The sequence below is a fragment of the Macaca fascicularis genome, chromosome 20, assembly GCF_037993035.2.
Source record: "Macaca fascicularis isolate 582-1 chromosome 20, T2T-MFA8v1.1".
Taxonomy (NCBI): Eukaryota; Metazoa; Chordata; class Mammalia; order Primates; family Cercopithecidae; genus Macaca; species Macaca fascicularis.
Genome location: NC_088394.1, coordinates 63,296,089 through 63,318,570, shown reverse-complemented (window position 1 = coordinate 63,318,570; position 22,482 = coordinate 63,296,089). Strand labels below are relative to the sequence as shown.

General features: G+C 55.5%; 2 protein-coding genes across 7 annotated transcripts in view; one reads left to right on the top strand and one right to left on the bottom strand.

Moving 5' to 3' along the window:
* Positions 1-5,791, top strand: part of KCTD19 (potassium channel tetramerization domain containing 19) — a 32,225-nt gene extending 26,434 nt beyond the window's left edge. The window contains exons 8-15 of one of the 5 annotated variants that reach the window (XM_065536848.2): positions 95-237; positions 425-508; positions 783-897; positions 1,303-1,930; positions 3,669-3,860; positions 4,040-4,194; positions 4,523-4,624; positions 5,540-5,791. In XM_065536848.2, the coding sequence (XP_065392920.1) occupies positions 95-237; positions 425-508; positions 783-897; positions 1,303-1,930; positions 3,669-3,860; positions 4,040-4,194; positions 4,523-4,624; positions 5,540-5,653 (1,533 nt within the window). In that variant the 3' untranslated portion in view covers positions 5,654-5,791. Of the gene's footprint in view, positions 1-94; positions 238-424; positions 509-782; positions 898-1,302; positions 1,931-3,668; positions 3,861-4,039; positions 4,195-4,522; positions 4,971-5,539 lie in introns of those variants that run through there. The other 4 variants (XM_065536850.2, XM_065536847.2, XM_074027283.1 and 1 more) reach the window with 4 other exon arrangements.
* PLEKHG4 (pleckstrin homology and RhoGEF domain containing G4) lies at positions 5,743-16,014 on the bottom strand. Of its 2 annotated transcripts, XM_045382626.2 has the most exons (21): positions 15,013-16,014; positions 14,750-14,845; positions 14,551-14,674; positions 14,372-14,465; positions 13,900-13,977; positions 13,705-13,818; positions 13,437-13,535; positions 13,195-13,343; positions 12,902-13,040; positions 12,685-12,801; positions 11,083-11,265; positions 10,325-10,827; positions 10,004-10,250; positions 9,189-9,278; positions 8,886-9,107; positions 8,623-8,793; positions 8,365-8,542; positions 7,209-7,325; positions 6,821-7,057; positions 6,617-6,732; positions 5,743-6,420 (listed from the first exon to the last, which is right to left on the bottom strand). In XM_045382626.2, exons 1-21 carry the CDS (start codon positions 15,512-15,514, stop codon positions 6,415-6,417), a joined length of 3,582 nt encoding a protein of 1,193 aa, XP_045238561.2. In that variant the 5' UTR covers positions 15,515-16,014; the 3' UTR covers positions 5,743-6,414. The 2 variants fall into 2 exon arrangements, 1 of the variants encoding a protein (XP_045238561.2); XR_012428959.1 differs by lacking the exons at positions 5,743-6,420; positions 6,617-6,732; positions 10,004-10,250 and having other exon boundaries at positions 6,944-7,057.
* Positions 16,015-22,482: the final 6,468 nt, after the last annotated feature.

Here is a 22,482-nt window from a genome sequence, read left to right as displayed (position 1 = left end):
AGTGTAGTCGGGAAAGGGGAGTGAAAGAAGATTGGCCTGTCCCTTCCCAAAGACCGAGGCTCTGAGACTGAGTCTGGTGTCCAACCCCCTCCAGTATCCAGAACTGCTGTCCAACCCTCAGAGAGTGTACTGGATCACATATGGACAAACCCTGCTCATCCACGGGGATGGCCAGATGTTCCGACACATTCTCAACTTCCTGAGACTTGGCAAACTCTTTTTACCATCTGAATTTAAGTAAGTGAAGCAAGGACACAGTAAGATGAAATCATGAAGGCTGACCCCTCCCTTAGCAACAAAGGAGACCTGATTTGCAGCCTTCAGGGAGGAGGTTATTTTATTTCGGCGGCAGCAGCTCCAGGAACTTATGCCCCCTCCCACACTCCCACCCTAGCTGCCCAGTCAGACATCTTGTCATTTGTAGGGAATGGCCCCTCTTCTGCCAGGAGGTGGAGGAATACCACATTCCATCCCTCTCAGAAGCCCTTGCACAATGTGAAGCATACAAGTAAGGAAACTTTTTCACGACTCTATGTTTAGAATTTGGTCCTTTAAATTCCTCTTGAAATCCTGTCCTAAGTCCCACTCCTAGAGGATCCTGTTCTCCTTGGGGTTGAGGGAGTGAAGCAGGCCCAGGATTGGCCAGTGACCTAGGCAAAACCCTTTAAGAGCCCCTTCTTCTCTGCTGTCTAGCATTAACTCCCAGCCAAAGGGCAGATCTGACCAACTGGCCAATGGCCTGATGGAAGTCTCTGCTCACTAACCCACCCCTCTTTCTGCAGGTCATGGACTCAGGAGAAAGAATCTGAAAATGAAGAAGCTTTTCCCATCAGGAGGCTGCACGTGGTGACAGAAGGGCCAGGGTCACTGGCAGAGTTCAGTAGAGACACTAAAGAAGTAAGCCCCAGCCTCCTCTGGTTGTTGTCCTCAAAAACCACTACCACCAGGCTCAGGGTGGAGGGAGGCAGGCTCAGCTACTGAGGGATGCAGTAAAACGAAAGAGCAGGGCCTACATGGATTCCTAGGACAGAACCTGGTTTCTGAACCGTGAAGGAGGCACAGGAACTTACTGGCCACTTGTGGCCTGCGATGCTGATTGAATCTCCTGTTGGAATGACAGGCCACTGGGCTGGTACTACCCCTACTCAGCCTGAGCAAAGCTCAAGTGGGTGACCCCTATCAGGGATGAGATTGTTCAGGGAGAGCAAGTGAAGTCCTGGAGGCCCAGCTTATTAGATCTTGGGCAAGGTGTTGATGTCCATGCCCAACCTATCCAGAGTTACTGTGCCCTTCCCTCCCCAGACCACAGCCTACATGCCTGTGGACTTTGAAGACTGCAGTGACAGGGCTCCATGGAACAAGGCTAAAGGAAACCTGGCCAGGTCCAACCAGATGGAGGAGGCTGAGCAGTATACCCGGCCCATCCAGGTGTCCCTATGCCGAAATGCCAAGAGGGCTGGCAACCCCAGCACATACTCACACTGCCCTGGCTTATGTACCAACCCCGGACACTGGGGGAGCCACCCTGAGAGCCCCCCAAAGAAGAAATGCACCACAATCAACCTCACACAGAAATCTGAAACCAAAGACCCTCCCGCCACTCCCATGCAAAAACTCATCTCCCTGGTGAGAGAATGGGACATGGTCAATTGCAAACAGTGGGAATTCCAGCCACTGACAGCCTCCCGGAGCAGCCCCTTGGAGGAGGCCACCCTGCAGCTCCCCTTGGGAAGTGAGGCTGCTTCCCAGCCCAGCCCCTCAGCTGCCTGGAAAGTCCATTCCACAGCCTCAGAGAAGGATCCAGGACCACAGGCAGGGGCTGGAGCTGGACCGAAAGACAAGGGGCCAGAGCCAACCTTCAAGCCATACTTCCCCCAAAAAAGACCCATCACCCTGAAGGACTGGAGCAAGCAGAGGGCCAAGGAGAGAGGTGAGTCCTGTCCCACTTTGATCTAAGTCTTATTCACAACAGAGAAGGCAAACTCCTTGGCCAAGATGGCAGAGCAAGTTAGTGACAAAGGAGGACTAGACCCCCCCTGTTCACCAATGCCATCTCTGTGCCAGGCAGCAGACACAGAAATGACCGGCACATTGGCATGGCTGGAGGGGCCAGGAGAACACATGGTGAAGGGATGAGCGCTGTGGGAAGAGGGTGCCTATGAAGCAGGAGCACAAAAGAGGCTGAGGGCTGGGGAGTCAGCAGGGGAAGGATGAAGTCCAGGATGTTTGGAAGTGCAGGGCATGAGTCTAGCTGGAGGCCAGGCTTCATGTGCAGATGTGATAAAAGATGAGGCTGAAGACAGAAGTCATCAGGACAGGGCTTGCGGGCCAGCTTCAGGATGTGGTACTCCGTTCTGACCAGGACAGGAGTGAGCAGCCTCTGACAGATTTTAGACAAGAGCACAGGGATCAGGTGTGCCCATCAGAAAGTGTGCTCCAGGAGCAGAGGAAATGCAGCAGGAGCTAGGTGTTCGAAGCCACTTGGAGTTCTTTCTAGGCTAGGGGAAGGAGGCTAGGCAGCTAGGGGATGGAAGGAGGGTTGGGCCAAGGAGGAGCCAGGTTTCTAGCCTGTGGGACTACAAGGGGGTGGATGGGCCCTTACTGAGGTGTGAGTAAGAGAAAGAGCAGAGCTTGGGGAAGGACACACACTAAGTGTGAAATGCCAAGGGACATCCAGGTGGAGAAGCCCAGGAGGTAGCAGGGGCTACAGGGACTGAGCTGGATAGTGTGTGTAGCCAGCTAAGGGGAGGCGGCCAAGGAACTGTGCTGATAATTGCTGTGCCAGGCTGCTGCCTCTGCTCCCTCAAAGCCCTGCCTGCAGTATTGTCACCTTCCCTATTAGTGGCTCCAGCCCTGCTTGGAGGGGCCTTCTTGGACTCTTGCCTGTGAGCCATAAGTTGGTCTGTTAAGCTTGGGATGACAAAGCATGTCCACTCTCTGGACATGCATCAAAGGCTGGCCCCAAAAGCTCTCAACTTAAAATTTTATATAGATTTCTAGCCCTCAGCTGGGTTGCTGTCCACTCCATTTGAGACGTCTTAATTCAACAGAGGAATCTGGAGTTTCTTGGAGTTCCAAAATGTTCAGGATTTGACTTGCAGTGATGCCAGGGCAATGAAGAGAGGAGCGGCCAGGACAGGCCCCTGCCAGCCCAGGGTGTCACTTCTGAGAAACTAGAGATGGCAGCTGTTGCAAGGCTGGGGTAACTTGATTGTACTGTCCTGTCACCAGAGGTCCCCTCCCTCCTTGGGCTCTGAGGTAGCTTAAGGAGAGCCCCTGCTTAGGTAGATTTGATGGTAATTGAAGAAAAGAATTTTAAAAGCCTGGGTGTGGTAGCTTACACCTGTAATCCCAGCACTTTGGGAGGCTGAGGCGGGTGGATCACCTGAGTTCAAGAGTTCGAGACCAGCCTGGCCAACATGGTGAAACCCCATCTCTTCTAAATATACAAAAATTAGCCAGGCATGGTGGCACATGCCTGTAATCCCAGCTACTCAGCAGGCTGAGGCAGGAGAATTGCCTGAACCTGGGAGGCAGAGGTTGCAGTGAGCCAAGATTGTGCCATTGTACTCCAGCCTGGGCAACAAGAGCAAAACTCTATTTCAAGAAATAATAATAATAATAAATTTTTTTAAAAGGAGAGCCCCCTCCCTATATTGTTTTCACAGAAATCCCTGCCCCTGAGCAGCCTCTGCCTGAGGCCAGTGAGGTGGACAGCCTAGGGGTTATCCTCAAAGTGACTCACCCCCCTGTGGTGGGCAACGATGGCTTCTGCATGTTTTTTGAGGACAGCATCATCTACACCACACAGATGGACAACCTCAGGCATACACCACCCACAGCCAGCCCCCAGCCCCAAGGTGAGGCTCTGGAACCAGGCCAAGCCCTGCGCCTCCTCGTGAGGATGCCTGAGCCCCCTCCCAGGTTATTTCAGGCAGAGACAGTGGCCTGGGGGCCCTACCCCTCTCCCCCTCCTCACACTGTCTCTAAGGCCCTATTGTTGACAGATGTGGCCACATCTACTTTCCCTCCTCCACAGAAGTGACTTTCCTGAGTTTCTCTCTGTCCTGGGAAGAGATGTTTTATGCACAGAAATGTCACTGCTTCCTGGCTGACATCATCCTGGATTCCATCAGGCAAAAGGACCCCAAAGCCATCACAGCCAAGGTGGTCTCCCTGGCCAACCAGTTGTGGGTATGTGTGATAGGCCCCAGGCCCTGGGGCACCCTGTACCTTCTCCACCTCTTCCCCTGTCCCACAGTAAGTGGTGCAAGGCAAGAGGAAGTAAGCCAAGATGGGGTTAAGCAGAAGGCCAGGACCAGAAGAGTGGTGGGACAGGCAGGGACCGGCAAGCAGAGCAGTTGCACCTGGACTGAGCCTCAGCCAAGAGGCAGATTTGCAGTGACAGTGCCTGCCCCCTACCTCTGTGGCTCTGCAGGCCCAGAGAAGTCACTGCTCTGCATCTCACTCTGAGGGGCTAGGAGCTGCCCTAGCCCTGCCTGATCGTGGGCTCTCCTGGCAGACCCTGCACATCAGCCCCAAGCAGTTTGTGGTAGATTTGCTGGCCATCACCGGCTTCAAGGACGACCGGCACACCCAGGAGCGCCTGTACAGCTGGGTGGAGGTGAGGGTCACTTGCAACCCCTGGAAATCCACTGACCCTGTGGATGCCTCAGATGGACATGTGTCTTGCTGCACCAGGGCTGGGTCAGTACTGCCCAGAAAGCTAGACAGGCACCTTAGGCCACTGCTCCCAGGGAGGGAGAAACTGGATGAAATTAACCAATCCAGAGTAGTCCAAAAGCAGTATTTAGGTCACTGGTTTTTATAGTTTTCCTCTAATGATACCAACTGCCTTCATCACTAACAACCCTGGCCACACTTAGGTACACATATCATACGAGCCCAAGCTTTGACTCATATGGGAGTGAGGCCTTTTCAACCAGTGATAGCAGCTTCACCTATCTGGCCACGATGTCACCACTTGTGTACATTCCTTTCATATTTAAACTACTTTTAAGCATTCTTTACAAAGAAAAAGAAAATGTTCAGTAAGGGCAAAGAAATGATCAAAGGTTTTTTTGTTGTGGTTTTTTTTTTTTTCCTTTTCTGATTCCTTAATCTAATTTTAACATTGAGGTGGAAACGATTTAGGCAGTTTCTCATTGATCTGACACTTCTATAATCAAGAGCATTATTATAACACCTTTCACCATAAGCCCTCTAGTACCCAGTTACCATTAGGCATCTGGCTCATATGTGGTTTGTAAAGGGGAAGTCAGCGTGTGTGGCTAGAAAGTGGAAAACTGGTAGCAGGAAACATGTTTTTGACCCTCCAGTCTTTCTGCTTAGTTCCCTGATAGCCATTTCTAGCCCCATCCTGTGAGATGCCCTTGGGCAGAGCTGGGCCCTAGAGCATCAAAAGTCCTCTACAGCCGGGCTTGCCCTGTCCCTGCCCGGATGGGAGAACCCCACCCACAAGGAGCTAGAGTAGGCAACTGGCCAGGAAATCAGGGATAAGACTGGCCTTTCCTTCCAGCTTACACTGCCCTTCGCCAGGAAATATGGCCGCTGCATGGACCTGCTCATCCAGAGGGGCCTGTCTAGGTCTGTCTCGTACTCCATCCTGGGAAAGTACCTACAAGAGGACTAGGGTGTCCAGAGATGCAGCCCTTTGTGCCCCACCCACCAAGGTTCATGTTAACTGGAGATAGCCCCAGAATGCATGTGCCCATCAGTGGGTACATATCAGTCTATTTTTTATTATAAACAAATAAAACAGTAAATCACACATCAAAGACCTAGACTCCTTCTCTGAGACACCAAAGGCCTAACAACCAGTAAGATAATTTTAGACAACTCTGTTGAAAGTTATTCAAAAGGCATCAAGTCAAAATAACCAAAATGCCCCCGTAAAGAAGTGGCTGGGCCTGGGGGCCAGGACAGGCAAGCATCAGGGCCCTGTAAGAGGTGGACCTGCCGCTATGGTAACAGCTCGGCTTTAAGTCCAGGGATTGGGGATCAGCTGCTAGGAGCCCACCTATGTTCTTCCTGAGGGGTGGGGGCAGCCTAGTCACTGCCCAGAGGCACATGGTCCCCCACCAGCCTATAGCATGAAAACACCCAATGTCTGCTCTAGCCTGTTCTTAACCCACAACTGGGATGGGAGCTGAGGACAGGAGAAGGGGTCATGGGGCCAGGAGCCTATTAAGGCTCTACAACCAGACTCCCCTAGAGAGGCCCCGTGCCAGTTAGTCCAATGGCCACACACATCAGAAAGGGTAGTCAACAGTGCTGCACACGTAGGTTGGAGGCGGCCCAGGTGTCCGCCACACCCTGGTCACAGCAGATCCAGAGAGGCAATGTTCCTTGGAGCTGCAGGCTGCTGGATCTACTGCTCGTCCAGTCCCGAGCTCAGACCTGCAGAGCCAGGCCAGGCATGAATGCCTGTTTCCCTGACTCTGGGCCCAGGGGGTGTCTGGGGAATGGCTCTGGCCCACCCACCCCAAGCTCTACCCAAAGTAAAGGGCTACCCTGTCCTGGGAGGGGCTGGTCACAGTCACAGGCCCAGCCTGGGCTGGAGAAGGGCTGGTGGGTAAGGGCAAATGGCACTCACACAGGATAAGTCCTCAAGGCCCCTACCCAGGGCCTGCCCTGACACACAGCTGCTGTCAGAGCCACTGGAGCCACTGGCTGATGGGCACTGGGATGAGACCTCTGAGTCCTCAGGAGCTAGGGAGGGAGACTGGGTGAGCTGTCAGCACGGAAGGTCCCAGACCCCAAGCCATGCCCTCCTGTCTCTGGCTGGGCCCAGACATACTCAAAGAGGGCTGGCTGCCCAGCTCTGCCTCAGTCTCCAGTGCTGCTTCCTCCAGGAAGTTGGGGGGATACCGGGGACAGTGGAGACCCAGAAGAGCTGGGTCTCTGTACAGGTGCAGGTTGAGGGACCCCAGAACAGAGCAAGAGGCAGGGTCTCCAGGAAGGGAGTTCGAGGCCCCCAGGTAGAGGCTGTCATAGTCTAACGGGGCCACGGCAATGGACGCCCGAGATCGAACTTCTGCATAAGAGAGAGGGTCAGTCTGGGACAGGCCAGAGCCTAGCCTGACCCCAGATCCCAAGGAGAGTGCGGGTCAGCACTGACGGAAGGCCACAGTGCTTCCCGCACAGCTTTCCTACTCCTACCCGACACCCTGTAGCCTGCCTGCTACCTCGGCACTTCAGGACACAGTTGATGGTGCGGTCGTTGATGGCTTCCTCGCTGGGGGCAATGTCTCGGAAGGCCTTATTCCCCACACCCATGGACACCATCTCAGCCATGCGCACCTCTGGGTGGAGAGTGGACATAAGTGGGACGTTTCTGGACATAAGCTTGTCCTTGGGCCTCTACCACCCCCTAAATAAGTCTTTCCCATACACCTCCATCCAGCACATTAAATTGTCCTGTGAGCTGAGCCTTTCTAGTGCCAGGTGCCCTCCTCCCAACAATCCTGTGGGGCAGGTGCCATATTCCCCTTTTAAAGATGAGGCCCCTGGCCAGGCACAGTGGCTCATGCCTGTAATCCCAACACTTTGGGAGGCCGAGGTGGGAGGATTGTTTGAGCCCAGGAGTTTGAGACTAGTCTGGGCAATATAATGAGACCTCTATGAAAAAATTTTAAAAATTAGGCATGGTGGCCAGGCGCGGTGGCTCACGCCTGTAATCCCAGCACTTTGGGAGGCCGAGGCGGGCGGATCACGAGGTCAAGAGATCGAGACCATCCTGGCTAACACGGTGAAACCCCGTCTCTACTAAAAAAAAAAATACAAAAAACTAGCTGGGCGTGGTGGCGGCGCCTGTAGTCCCAGCTACTCGGGAGGCTGAGGCAGGAGAATGGCGTGAACCCGGGAGGCGGAGCTTGCAGTGAGCTGAGATCACGCCACTGCACTCCAGCCTGGGGGACAGAGTGAGACTCCGTCTCAAAAAAAAAAAAAAAAAATATTAGGCATGGTGGCACATGCCTGTAGTCTCAGCTACTTGGGAGGCTTAGGTGGGAAGAATGCTTGAGCTTAGGAGGCAGAGGCAACAATGAGCAGAGATCATGCCACTGCATGCCATCCTGGGCGACAGAGTGAGACCCTGTCTCCAAAAATAAAGAGAGAGAGACAGCCATGATGCCCCTGATACTCCGAGAAGTTCATGTTGTATTCAAAGTCAGAGGCAGTGACAGCAAGGCTGCCTGGCTTTGAATTCCTTTCTACTGCACTGGTGGCTGTCGCTGGGCCTCCTCCTCACTTCCCAAGCTTTTCCAGGTCCCTGGGCTCCTATGGGTCAATGTAAGCTCTCCAGCGAGGGGAGTGTGGGGTGAAGGAGGGGCAGGGACCCACCCTTGTTGTGGACGGCCTGCCTCCAAAGCAGGCGGGAGATGTCAGCTGTCCAGGCCTGCTTGATGGCCAGGCTGGAGGCCTGAAGCACAAAGGTGTCCCTGGCCTTGCGGCGGCGGAACCAGATCTCGAAGCGCAGGTTGCTGTCCCCACAGCACTCAGTGAGACCAAGGTCTGCCATCTGTGGCCAGCGGGGAGAGAGGGGCTTGGTAAGGCATGGGTCGGGAACATAAGTGGCAGGGCTGGGGTGGGCAGGCCTACCTTGAAGGAGCGCTTATAGGCAAATGTGTCAACCCCTGTGGGCCCATGGCGAGGCTTGCTGAAGAGCAGCAGCTCCTCAAAAAGGAAGATGCGGCGCACGGACTTGTGGCGCCCAGTGCGCACCACAAACTCATCCTGTCGCACCAGCTGCCCCTGTTCCTTGAGGTTAACCTGCAGAGTTGGGGGCCAGTGGGTGGCCGGCCTCTTCTGCCTTCTTCTTCCACACCCACCGCCCTTGCCCATCACAGCTTGGGATGACTCACATCACAGCCCTGGATGGCATCCATGGCCAGCAGGTCGTTTCCGTGCCGCAGCTGGAAGTGCACAAGGCTTTGGGCCTCCCTCAGCGCACTGAGCTCTTGCGTGGGGCCCCCGCAGGCCCGTGCCAGCTCCTGCAGCAGCAGCGCATACTTGCCCATGCGCTGGATGGGCTTTAGCAGGTAGGAAGCCAGGTCCAGGTGGTCCCCCAGAGCTTGCTGCTTGTCCTGTGGGCGGGTGGGAGACCACTGAGTGATTTGGGGGCACTCCCCGCATCCCCTACTCTTCCTAGTCTCAGGTTCACGTACCTTGAAGAAGGTGTGCCCATAGCTGGACATCAGGGCATCAGAACGAGGCTTATTCTTGCTGTAGAGCGCGTACATCCCAAACTGCACCCTCTACAAAGACATGTGGCTCAGCCCCAGTGCAAAGGGGCCAGCTCCCTAAGGCTGGCACAGGATAGACCACCCTCAGCTTGAGAGGACCAAGATGCCAGTATATGGCTCCCAGGAAGGCCTCTCCCTACAGACCCAATCTGCCCTGCTTTGAACAAGGGGTGATCTGGCGAGAACAGTACTGGGCAGAGGGGGGTGTGCCCACAGGCCCCTGAGGAAGAAGCCCCTTGCCCTCGGACTGAGCCCCTGCCTTCAGCTCTGCTCCTCCCATGGCTCTAAGAGCTCACCTCACTTGGGACTGTCCTGCTCACTACACTCAGCCACCCCTTTGGCAGGCCCCCTTCCTCCATATGACGTTGCACTCTGGGTGGGACACTCACTCCAGCCCCTCCCCTATTCCTCAGCTTAAATATCAGCCCCTCAAAGGCTTCCTCTTGTACCAGGTGTCCTGGCACCGCACTCAGGCCCTCTAAAGCGGAACCTCTGCCCCGCCAGTAATTCACAAACATCTATTCTGCTTATTTTCCTCCTAGCCCCAACTATAATCTACAAGTATCGTTCTTGCTTCTATGTCTCCTCCACTGAACTAAGAGCACCCTCAGGTGCAGAAGCTTGCCAGTCTTGCTCATAGCTGTACCCAGCACAGGGACTGGCACCAAGTATGTGCCCAGCAGCAACTTGGGGACTGTGGCAGAACGAGCTGATACCATGTGGCCTGTTGGGCTTACATGGCGCAGGAAGGCATAGGCCACTCGTGGTGGGTGCCGGGTGCAAGCCTCCAGCTCACGCAGGAAGAAGTGGCAGTGGAAGTCCCGCAGCTTCTCCAGATTGCCAAAGAGGTGGGCACGCTGGCCACGGAGGCCCTGGGGCACATCAGGGCGATCCAGCTCGGGGAAATAGTTCTCCATAGTGTACTCTAGAGCCCGGACATACTCCCGCTCCGTGGCCACCATCTCTGCCAGCACCAGCTGTAGCCTACCAGGTATGGGGAGTCAGGACCCAAGACATTTCTCCTCTACTGCCCTCCCCACCCTGCCTACTACCCATACCTGTTGGGGCTCCTGGGGTCAGAGCTGCCCGGTGGAGGCACAGTAGGGGATGCCTGGGGCGGGGCACTTCCTCCAGCCTCTGGTCTGCAGCAGGCAGCAATAGTGGCCGCGTGGTGGCGGTGGCGGGCAGGTTCACTGAGACTCTGCCCCAGATTCCGATCGAAGCTGTAGGCCTTCCTCAGGGGAGGATGGGCAGGTGCAGTGGGGACCTGGCTGACACACAGGCTAGCTGTGCTGCCCACCGGTGGTAGCTTCAGTGAAGCCTCAAGCTTTTGGTCCAGGGCTAGCCAGGTGTCCTGGCATCGTGCCCAGGCCCAGCGGCACTCCTGGCGGATGGCCTCTGAGCCCAGCCCCGTGGCCAGAGCCCACATCTTTCGGAAGTGGGCAGGAGGCAAGTCAGGGTGCCTGGTCCAGTGCAGCTGCAGCTGCTGCAACACAACCCCTGGGCGTTCCTGCTCCAGCTCTGCCAACACTCGCTGCCCCTCCTCAGCCCACATCGAGGCCTGCAACACCAGGGCCGGACAAGCATTAGAGGAGAATCCCGCCAAGCCCACTGGACACTCTGCTCCTCTACCCACTCCCCATCCCCACAGGATGCTGCCCAGGACACAGCCCCAGTGACTGGGTTTTAGGGTCAAACTGAAGACCAGGGAAGAGAACAGGCAGCATGACCAAGAAGAGCTCACGCTCTGCTGAAGCTGGGGCTGCCACCCCTCCGGCCTCATGGATCACTTGTTGCTGGGGAGACTCTCACCCACCTCCCTGAAGAGCTGAAACAGCCTCTCAGCATCCGCCAGCCGCTGGCACCGCTGGGCCAAAGCCCTAGAGAATTCAGTCAGTTGGGCTCGCAGGGCCAGAAAGCGTGCCCCAGGGGGGCCCAGTTCAGCCGCCTCCCAGCCAGTCAGTGGCTGCAGAAACTTCTCCCCTTGCCTGACCTGCTCCTGCAGAGACAGAGACTAGGCTCAGCCAGTCCGGGCTTGGTGATTCAGCCCCCAGACCCAGATCCTTCCTGCTGACATATCGACATGTCCCCATCAAGTCTGTCCTGTGGTGGAACACCTACCCCTTATCTCCCACTTGCCACCCACATCCACTCTCCTTCTCCACAGCCAAATTCCCTACAGGAATCGCCCTCTCTAGCTCCACTCCACAGCCAAATTCCCTACAGCCCTCTCTAGCTCCACTCTGCCCCATCCGCAGCGCTTCTCAGGCCTCACTGAGTCCACCTCTCAGCGCCATTCAGCCCACTCTCTGCTGGGCTCCCCCCGCTCCTCCCCATGCTCCTGATTGTCCTCACTCTTCTCCGGTGGCTCGTCCTCCTCCCCTTCCCTCACCCAGGCCATTAAACACTGGGGATCCTGAGGACAGTGCACTCAATCTCCCAGGCACTCTCATGTAACTGACTTCAAACGTCATCCAAACACCTGGACCCACCAAGTGATCCTCTCCAGCCAGACTGCTCCTCTGAGCTCCAGGCCCGAGACCCAAGGGCCCTCCTCTCATCCCTCACAGCCATCTCAAAAGCATGCCCAAGACTGGACTCTCGAATGCCCTTTCCCCCAGATGACCTCGTCTCCTAGTCTGTCAGGGAACAGCGCCCATTCATCCTTGCAACATCCCTGTCCCTTACCCTCCCACACGGGTCCACAGCAAATCCCATCAACTTCTCCAACCCGTCTCCCCTGCCACTATCCTGTCCAGAGAAGGCATTATTTCCCACCTGGACTACTGCAACTGCCTCTTCACTGCACTCCCCATGCCCATCCTCCAAGTCACTGTCTACTTGGAAACTAATGTAATCTTCCTAGAATACAGATCTGATTATGTGGCCTTCCTGATTAATCTTTATACTGACTGCTACAGGGCCCAGTGATGTGGCCACTGACCAGGCTTGTCCCACCACAACTGCCCCCACTCTTTCTCCCTCTCTGCTCTGCACTTCAGCCTCACTGGCCTTATGTTTCCTCAGGCACACCACCCTCCTTCCTGCCACAGGATCTTTGTGCATGCTGTCTTCTAAGCCTGGAATGTGCCCCCACCCTCAACCCTCTTCTGCCTGGTTGACCTCAACTTATCTTTCAACTCTCAGCTCAAAAGTCACCCAAAAAAAGCTTGCCTGACACTCCTGCTGGGTAAAGTCTTGGTTATACCCTCAGGCAGAATCACCTGCACTGATTCTCTCCAGAGATCCTGCCTGGGTTTACAGGCACGTATATGACTGTGATTAATTATAACTGATACTCTCTATTGGACTATAAGGTCCAAGAGAGCAAGGGATTGAATTTCTTTCACAGTTCTGCATTCCTAGTTCCTGGCATTGCATCCCAATACCCATGGCATGAACAAGTGACCACACATACCTGGGCAACCTCGTACAGCTCCCGAAAAGAGCCTTGGGCCTGGAGCAGCATGTCCAGCGAGGGCTCCCCAGGCTCCTCCAGCGCTGGCCAGCCCACCTGCTGCAGCCACACTTCAATCTGGAGGGGCACAAGCAGGGCAAGGTGAAGAGAGCTGCCATGGATTGGGGGCTCACGTTTGAGATGGGGGCAGGGCCCACTCTGGGCAAGTAGTTCCGACCTGGTGCAGTCCGCCCTCCTGGGCCTCCAGTGTTTGGACCAACTCTAGGGCCTGTATTCGCTGGTTGCTCTGTAGGGTCAGTTGGTGCAGCAATCCATCCACCCGGTCATATAGCTCGTCAGCCTTGTCCATTGCTGTCCTGGTGGAGGGTATACCATCTTAGACCCCCTGCCTTGCACCACTCCACGCTGTCCTGGCACCCACAATCCTGCCAGGTTCTGAGCTAGCCAGATGAGTCCTGGCATAGAATATGGTGGGCTGGGGCAAAATCTGGGGGCCGGGCTTGCACCCACCTGTAATCTGGACTCCGGGTCACCTCTGGGACCTCTTGCTTCAGCCATGTCAGCTCCCGGCCCCCCTGGCATTGTAGCCATGCCAGCCGTGGCGAGTCTAGCACCTGCTGCATCAGGACCTCTGTCTGCTGTAGCAGCTGACCGACTTCCTATGATTGAGGGCAATAAGCAGTGGAGGTGGCCGTGGGAGAAAAGGAGGGAGACAGGGAGCATTCATGGAGGGATTGGGAGGGGACACTCACCCCAGACTCCATGGGCTGGGGCACAGCCTTCACACTTTCGATGGTCCCCTGGAGCAGGGCACAAGCCGCCTGGCAGTTCTGCAGTAGGGCTTCCAGCCGCTGTAAGCAGGGGCAGGCATGACTGGAGCAGCACGCAGTGTTGGTCCCGGGCTTCCTGGGTTCCAGGCCACTGCAGCCAGCTTTGTGCTGTTCAAGCCAGTCCAAGAGGCTCCTCCGCAATCCCAAGTTGCCTATATAACTGCCCCCACACCCCGCCCAGTATACTGACCCTCCGGAAATCCAGCCAGGCCCGGTGGCAGTAAGGCAGGCCTCCTCCTAGTGAAGTGGGCAGCCCCGCCGTTGGGATGTGGGTCAGCAGGCTTTGAGAGGGCAACTGCTCCAGCTACAGGAGAGGAAGGTGTTGTGACCCAGGCCTAGGGAGGAGGCACCCCGCCCCTACCCCTAGCCTAACTGGGCTTAGTACCTGCAGCCCGGAAGGCACTTCCTTCAGCAGCGTGCTTCCCACTAGCAGCACCTGGTACACGGCCCCTGGGGCTGCTTCCTGCAAGGAACCTGAGCTCAGCCCTATCCCCAACTCTACAGAAAAGGGCACAATGGCTCATGCCTGTAATTGTAGCAATCTGGGAGGCAAGGCAGGAGGATCACCTGAGTTCAGGAGTTCAAGATCAGCCTGGCCAACATGGTGAAACCCCCCTCTACTAAAAATACAAAAATTAGCTGGGCATGGTGGCAGGTGCCTGTAATCCCAGCTATTCGGGAGGCTGAGGCAGGAGAATCACATGAACCCGTGAGATAGAGTTTGCAGTGAGCCAAGATCGCACCACTGCACTCCAGCCTGGGCAACAGAGTGAGACTCCGTCAGAAAAGGAAAAGGAAAGGAAAGGAAAGAAAAGAAAAGAGAAAAGGAATGAGGGGAGCTACAATCCCGTACTCACTTGTAGTTGGCTGAGCCCAGAGAAGAGGGAAGAACTTGGGGAACAAATTCGGGCATCAACTAGCACTGTCAGTCCCAGTGCCTGTACTTCGGGCCTAAAGGGGTGAGCTTCAGTTCAGTACCTGACTCCCAGTCCTCACAGCTGGCTCAGGCTCAGTCTCCCAACCCCCACCCTCAAACCTGGGGATGCTTCGCAGGTACAGCAGGAGGCGGATGAGTTCCTGGCTGCTGCACTCAGGCTGAAGCCAGGCTGGGCTGTGGGCACACAGAAGCAGTACTGCCCGGCCTTGGACATCGCGAGTCCCTATGGGGAGGAAGCAGTGAACTCCTGCCCCATTGGGCCACTCCACCTCCACCGCCTCTAGGCCCTCCCGGCTACCTGGCAAGGTGGCCATACCACTGGCCAGCAGCTCCCAACAGAGATCTTGGGCCAGGAGGCAGTCAGCAGGCTTAGGGAAGCTGGATCCACTGGGGGCTTGGGAAGGGAAATGACTTGGGTCTGCCTTGGGCCACCTATCCAGAGACCCCTCCTTGGATCCCAGCTTCAGCCTGAGTAGGGTCAGAGACCTCCAAGGTCTTGACACTCATTTCTCCAGGCATCCCTATTCCCTTCCCAGACTTCCCTAGCCCAGCCTTCCTTACCTGCCTCCAGCAGCTTTGATGATTTCTCTGATAAAGGGTCTCCAAGGCCCACAGGGTTGCTGTCCAATCCCCCAGGGCTCAAGCCAGATGGCATCACCCTGCTTGGACCTGGGTCCACTACCAACCCTACCCCTGGGGTGTCACCCTCACCCTGTGCCAAGTTGAGGTGGGAGGACATGGGGCATAGGAGGCTCTCCACTCCAGAGGGACCTGGCCCTTCTGACAGGACGGAGGAGCTTTCTACTTTGCCCCTGTGGGGATCCCCCGACTCATCTGCAGCCAGGAGTAACTGAAGCTTCCTGGACAAGGGGCTGCCCTGTAGCCCCTCATCCTGGGCGGCCCCGGTTGGTGGTCTTGGAGGACCCGGGTCCTTAACCTGCATCTGGGAAGCAGGTTCTTCCTCTTCCCAGGCATCCCTGAAACTGCACACAGCAAATCTCCAGTCGGTGGCATGGCCCTGGGAGTCTGGGGACTCATCCCCATCCTCCAGGGGCCTTTCCATCACGCCCTCCTAAAGGTGGGCCTGCTCCGGGCCAGTGGGAGAGGGCTGGGCCTCAGTGTGAACCAGGCTGAAGACAGTCGAGTGGGATTCAGTGGGCAATGCAGGCGAAAGGCATGGGCCGCAGAAGGTGCCCGTCTTAGTGCCAGGGCACAGGAACTGCAATTCAGGCCTGGGGAGAGGGAATAATGTTAGGGGCGTCCCTCTGTCCAGGTCGCCTGTCGGACGCCCGTGGGCCTCTGTTCCGTGCGCGCCCACCCTCAGCGTCCCCACGGCCACTCTCTGCAGGCCCATGCCCATGGGGGCGGCCCCGCCATGGCGCCACGCTGCCTCGTATTCGCTCTCCCGCCGGCCCCGCCGGGCCCTGGCCTCGTTGTGGGGCCTGGCGCGCGCCCCACGTCGCCCTCTGGCGACACTCACGCCCCCGGGCCGCTTCGCGGGGAACCGCGAAGCCGGAGAGCCTTCGAACAGACGGCGGCCTCGACGGCGAGTACAGCGTGCCCGCGCGGCGTCACCGGGCACCGCCTCCTGGCCGCTAGGGAGGGAGGGCAGGGCCGCCGGGGCGCGGCGCCGCGCCGCGCCGCCCCCTGGGGGCCGGAGGACGGAGCCACAGCCCGCGCAGGTCTCGACGGGGCACAGCCCGGCCGGCGGGGAAGATGAGGTTCCGGCCCCCTCAGCAACCCCCGCTCGCCGCGGTCCTCTCCACGGGCCCGGACGGCCCGCCAGCCCCGCCCCGCCGCAACCCCGGGCCCCGCAGACCTCGCGCCCCACCCGCGGCGTCGCAGTGCGTGGGTCGGGGCAGCGACCAACGGCCGGCAGCACCACCGTGCCCACTTCCCGGGCCTGGCAAGGACGCCGGAAGCGCTGTCCCGCCAGGAAGGCCGCGTGGGTGCGCAAGGGTGAGTGCGCGGCGGGGGCGGGGGGGGCGGGGGGCAGTGGCGGGGAGAGCACTGCGGGATGGGGAGGGGTGGGGGCTCCCAGGGGCTTCCGCGGCTGAATGAGCAGACGGCAGACGGGAGGGGAAGGGCTTCTGTGTAGGGAAGCGGGACGCTGCCTCGGCGCGGGCACCCAGAGACAGGTCGCATGATCCCACGCGGGATGGGGCTGCCATCGGGGTGGGAGTGAGACCAATGGGTGGAACTGATCCAGGCCTGCCAGAGTCCCCCAGATCCACCACCCCTTTGCCATCCGTGGCACCCCCTTACCCCCTTCTCCACAAAGTCCAATGCAGGAGGCTGGTGCTGAGGTGGGGTCCTGGAGCCAGAGCACCCAGCCCAGGCCTGGCTTCTCCACTTACCTGCTGGGGGCTCTCCAGGAACTCTGCTCTTTGAGCCTCACCCTCCTCACCTGTAAAAATGGAAAGTCATTTTTCTCCTGGGGTTGCCATGAGGACTGGGGAAGACTCCCTATGTTATACGTCCACCTGCTGCCAGCACTCAGGCTGTGTTGGTGCCCTGCCCCCTCATTTCACCCTGACCACCCCCAGTCAGGGAATCCTGAACTGATGAAAGTCACTTGGGTAGCTGTGTGATTTAAGTTCCCTTTGGGGCATGTGGGCCTGGCCTGACACTCCCCAGAATTTGTGGGAAGATTGTGGGAAGGTCAGCTCTGTGACCAGGAGAAGACCTTGAGCCCCAAGGTGTGCCCAGGCCCATGGTCCCTGGGAAGAGGGGGCACCCGGTGCTACGGCTTCCCTGGCTCTAAGGCAGGCGCCTCTTTCACGAACGTGGGGATGACAGCAGGCACAGTAGGACCAACAGCAGTCTCCCCACCCAGCCCAGCCCAGCCCCCAGAGTCCAGACTTTCAGGCAGCTACCGAGGAGCCTTCATGAGCAGGTCTGGCTGCCAGAGGGGAGCCTTGGAGTTGTCCTGCTCTATCCCTAACTCCCAGCCAGACCTCTCTTCCCACCCTGCTGGCTTCAGAAAGCATCTTCCAACCTTGGCTTCTTCCCCGGTTCTGTCCCAGGGCCACCCCCACTGAGTCACTGCCTTCTGCTCCCTCCCTCCCCTTCTGCTGCCCACTGGCACCCACCAGCCAAGGCCCCCAGGAGCCCTAAGAGCTGGGAGGGACCTGCTGGCAGGCACACATACCCCTGTGAATGCCAGAGGCAAAGAAAAGCCTCAAGCCACAGGCTATAGCTGACCCTGGCACTCTGGGCACAGCAGGCAGATTCAGGGGAGGTACAGCCACACTGAGATAGAGGCAGGGCTAGGCCCTGGTTTCTCCACTCCACAGAGAATGTGCATTGTAAGCTTCACGGAAACAGAGACTGTATGTTATCCACTTCCGTCCTTCCAGCATCCGGCACAGGGCCTGGCACAGAATAAATGCTTTGGGGCGCTTGACACTCATCACACTACCCCTGCCCTCCTGAGGCTCCACATCTATGTATCAGATGGAAACCAGAGTCACAAATGGAGACAGATTCAGAGACTCAGCCCGAAAGGAGACAGAAGAGGCAGAGAGCTACAGGTTGCATGGCCCCAGGATGGCAAAGGTACAGATAGAAATGAGGACACACTGAGGCCTAGTGGGGAATATTGGGGAGCTGGGCCTGAAGCCAGCCAGGGGTGGCTGACCACAGCAGGCTTTGTGGGCTGAGCTTGCAGGACTGAGCAGTGACTCATGGGGCCCATCTCTGTGGCTCTCCTGGCAGCAGAATCAACTCACAGCAGCCTTTTCCACTGAGATCATAAAATGGGAATGGGCCTCCCTCCCCTGACCCTTCCCCAACTCTCCCTCAGCCTCCCATTTCTTGCCGACGTGACTCAATCAAAAAATAAAATGGGTCGGGCACTGTGGCTCATGCCACAAAATCCCAGCACTTTGGGAGGCCAAGTCAGGGAGATCACCTAAGGTCGGGAGTTCCATACTGGTTTGGCCAACATGGCAAAACCCTGTCTCTACTAAAAATACAAAAATTAGCCAGATGTGGTGGCGGGCTTCTGTAATCCCAGCTACTTGAGAGGCTGAGGCAAGAAAATCACATGGGCCGGGCGCGGTGGCTCAAGCCTGTAATCCCAGCACTTTGGGAGGCCGAGACGGGCGGATCACGAGGTCAGGAGATCGAGATCATCCTGGCTAACACCGTGAAACCCCGTCTCTACTAAAAATACAAAAAACTACCCGGGCGAGGTGGCAGGCGCCTGTAGTCCCAGCTACTCCGGAGGCTGAGGCAGGAGAATGGCATAAACCCGGGAGGCGGAGCTTGCAGTGAGCTGAGATCCGGCCATTGCACTCCAGCCCGGGCTACAGAGCAAGACTCCGTCTCAAAAAAAAAAAAAAAAAAAAGAAAATCACATGAACCTGGGAGGCAGGGGTTGCAGTGAGCCAAGATCCCGCCACTGCACTCCAGCCTGGGTGACAGAGCAATACTCTGTCTCATAAATAAATAAAGGGAGGGGAGGGCTCTGGGCCTCACTGGACCTATTGACAACAGACCCATAGTCATTCGCCTTGCACACCCCTCTTCAGTACTACCCCAAATACTGAGGGCAACAAATACCCCAGAACTTCCAGACCTCACTTGCCTTTGACCTAAATAAACTCCAGACTCCTTGGTATGACAGTCAAGGCCACTTAGAAGCATCACAGCCTTCCCATCTACCTCCCAGACTGGCCTGGAAAACAAATCTGATCACTAGTCTAGTCTCACACTGGCTCCTCTTCTTGAAGGCCCATGCCCATCTCCCCTAATCAAAATCCTTCCTCCATTGAGGCCTGGGTGCAGCACCTCCTTCACAAAGCCTTCCCCAGCCAAGTTCTTTCAGCTCAAGCCACCCTGCCCAGTCACATGGCAAGGACCCATGGATGAGCGCTTGATGCATTTGCTCTCCTGCATCCAAGACACCTGCCTACCTCCCCATCAAACCCACCATGCTCATCTGCCCCATGACTGCAACCTCTGCCTCCCAGGCTCAAGTGATTCTCCTGCCTCAGCCTCCACAGTAGCTAGGATTACAGGCATGTACCACCATGCCCAGCTAATTTTTGTATTTTCAGTAGAGATGGAGTTTTGGCATGTTGGCCAGGCTGATCTTAAACTCCTGACCTCAAGGGATCCACCCGCTTCGGCCTCCCAAAGTGCTGAGATTATAAGCATGAGCCACCACACCCAGCCTGACAAATAATGACATTTATGATCCCTTACCTTGAGCCAGGCTATGGGTAGATTCTTCCCATTAAATTTTATCATTTAATCCTGACAGCAGCCTTATGAAGTGAGTATGATTATCTCATTTGAGAGATGAGGACACTGAGGCTCAGAGAGAGCATGTAACACACCCAGAATGACACTGGTGAGTGGCAGCTGGGGCTGTTGACTTGAAAGTGTTGACTACAGCTGGGTGTGGTGGCTCACACCTGTAATCCCAGCACTTTGGGAGGCGGAGGCGGGTGGATCACCTGAGGTCAGAAGTTTGAGACCAGCCTGGCCAACAATGGCAAAACCCTGTCTCTACTAAAAATACAAAAAATTAGCCAGGCATGGTGGCGGGCACTTGTAATCCCAACTACTTGGGAGGCTGAAGCAGGAGAATTGCTTGAACCCGGGAGGCAGAGGATGTGGTAAGTCGAGATCATGCCATTGCACTCCAGCCTGAGTGACCTGAGTGATAGAATGAGACTGTCTCAAAATAAATAAATAAATAAATAAATATTAAAAAAATAAACTGTTGACTACTAGTTAACTACAAGACCTTATCACTGTGGACTGTGCACAACCTGAAGGCAAAGCCCAAGTCACTCTTCCTTCTCATCACACCTTCCCTGCGCATAATGCAGAAAAAGTAAAGGTAAGTTGGCTTAAAGTATAACCTTCCAAGTGTCTCAGAAGTCCTTCAGATCCAGAGACCCAGAAAGTAAGTTAGTTATTACCTAGGGCTGAGGAGGGCCAGGGATGAGGACTGACTGCTAATGAGTACAGGGTTTTTTTGGGGGATGATGAAAATGTTCTAAACTTAGATTGTGGTAAGGGCTGCACAACTCTATGGGTATATTCAAAACACTGAACTGTACACTTTAAATGGATGAATTTTTATGTTATGTGACTTATATCTCAAATGTATAGATATATATGGTTTTTGTTTTTGTTTTTGTTTTTGTTTTTTGAGATGGAGTCTTGCTCTGTTGCCCAGGCTAGAGTGCAGTGGTGCAATCTCGGCTCACTGAAACCTCCGCCTCCAGGGCTGAAGCAATTTTGGTTCCTCAGCCTCCCAAGTAGCTGGGATTAAAGTCATCATACCCAGCTAATTTTTTGGATTTTTGGTAGAGACAGGGTCTTGCTATGTTGCCCAGGCTAGTCTTGAACTCCTGGCCTCAAGCAAACCACCTGCCTTGGCTTTCCAAAGTGCTGGGATTATAGGTATGAGCCACTGTGCCCAGCTCTCAAAGATATTTTTTTTTTTTTTTTTTTTTTTAAGATGGAGTCTCTCTATGTCCTCCAGGCTGGAGTACGGTGGCATGATCTCAGCTCATTGCAACTCTGCCTCCTGGGTTCCAGCCATTCTCCTGCTTCAGCCTCCCGAGTAGCTGGGATTACAGGTGAACGCCACCAGGCCTGGCTAATTTTTGTTATTTTTAGTAGAGACGGGGTTTCACCATGTTGGCCAGGCTGGTCTCAAACTCGACCTTAGGTGATCCACCTGCCTCAGCCTCCCACAGTGCTGGGATTACAGGTGTGAGCCACCGTGCTGGGCCAAATTTTTTTTTTTCTTTTAAGTCATTTAGACACCAGTGGAATTGGATTTGGGACTGCTTTAATCTAGGGATTTGTTTTCTTTTGTTTGTTTTTGTTTTTGTTTTTGTTTGAGACGGAGGTTCACTCTTCTTTCCCAGGCTGGAGTGCAATGGTGTGATCTCAGCTCACCGCACCCTCTGCCTCCGGGGTTCAAGCTGTTCTCCTGGGTTCAAGCAATTCTCCTGCCTCAGCCTTCCTGAGTAGCTGGGATTATAGGTGTGCACCACCACGTCCAGTTAATTTTGTATTTTTAGGAGAGACGGGGTTTCTCCATGTTGGTCAGGCTGTCTCGAACTCTCGACCTCAGGTGATCCGCTCACCTCAGCTTCGCAAAGTGCTGGCATTACAGGTGTGAGCCATCGCACCCGGCCATCTAGGGATTTCTATTCGTGTTTCTGGACCCCACACTATCTGCTTTGCATCATAAACACTCAGAGATGGCCAGGTGAGGTGGCTCACACCTGTAATTCCAACTCTAGAGGAGGCCAAAGCAGGAGGATTATTTGAGGTCAGGAGTTCAAGAACAGCCTGGGCAACATTGTGAGACCCTACCTCCAAAAAAATATATATATATATGTGTGTGTGTGTGTTTGTGTACATATGTATATATATATGCCAGGTGCAGTGGCTCACACCTGTAATCCCAGCACTTTGGGAGGCTGAGGCAGGCAGATCGCTTGAGGTCAGGAGTTCGAGACCAGCCTGGCCAACATGGTGAAACCCCATTTCTACTAAAAATACAAAAAATTAGCCAGGCACGGTGGCATGTGCCTATAGTCCCAGCTACTTAGGAGACTGAGACGGAATTGCTTGAACCCAGGAGGTGGAGGTTGCAGTGAGCCGAGATCACGCCACTGCACTCTAGCCTGGGCGACAGAGTAAGATCCTGTTTCTAAAAATAAATAAATATAATAAAAACAAAAATTAAAAATTTAGCAGGCATGGTGGTACACACCTGTAGTCCTAGCTACTTGGGAGACTGCGCCGAGAATATTCCTAGAGCCCAGGGGTTCCAGGCTGCAGTGAGCTGATTGTGACACTGCACTCCAGACTGGGTGATGGAACAAAATCCTGTTTCCAAAAATAAAAAATAAACACTCGGGGTAACCAAATCCCGTGAGCCCTTGAGATTGCCTTCCCATCTGTTATGTGCAAAAGGCCACCTATGTTCACGTGTCCTGTACCTGCATCCAGGTTTTCAAAAAATGCTCATCTGGTCCTAGGTATGTGGGG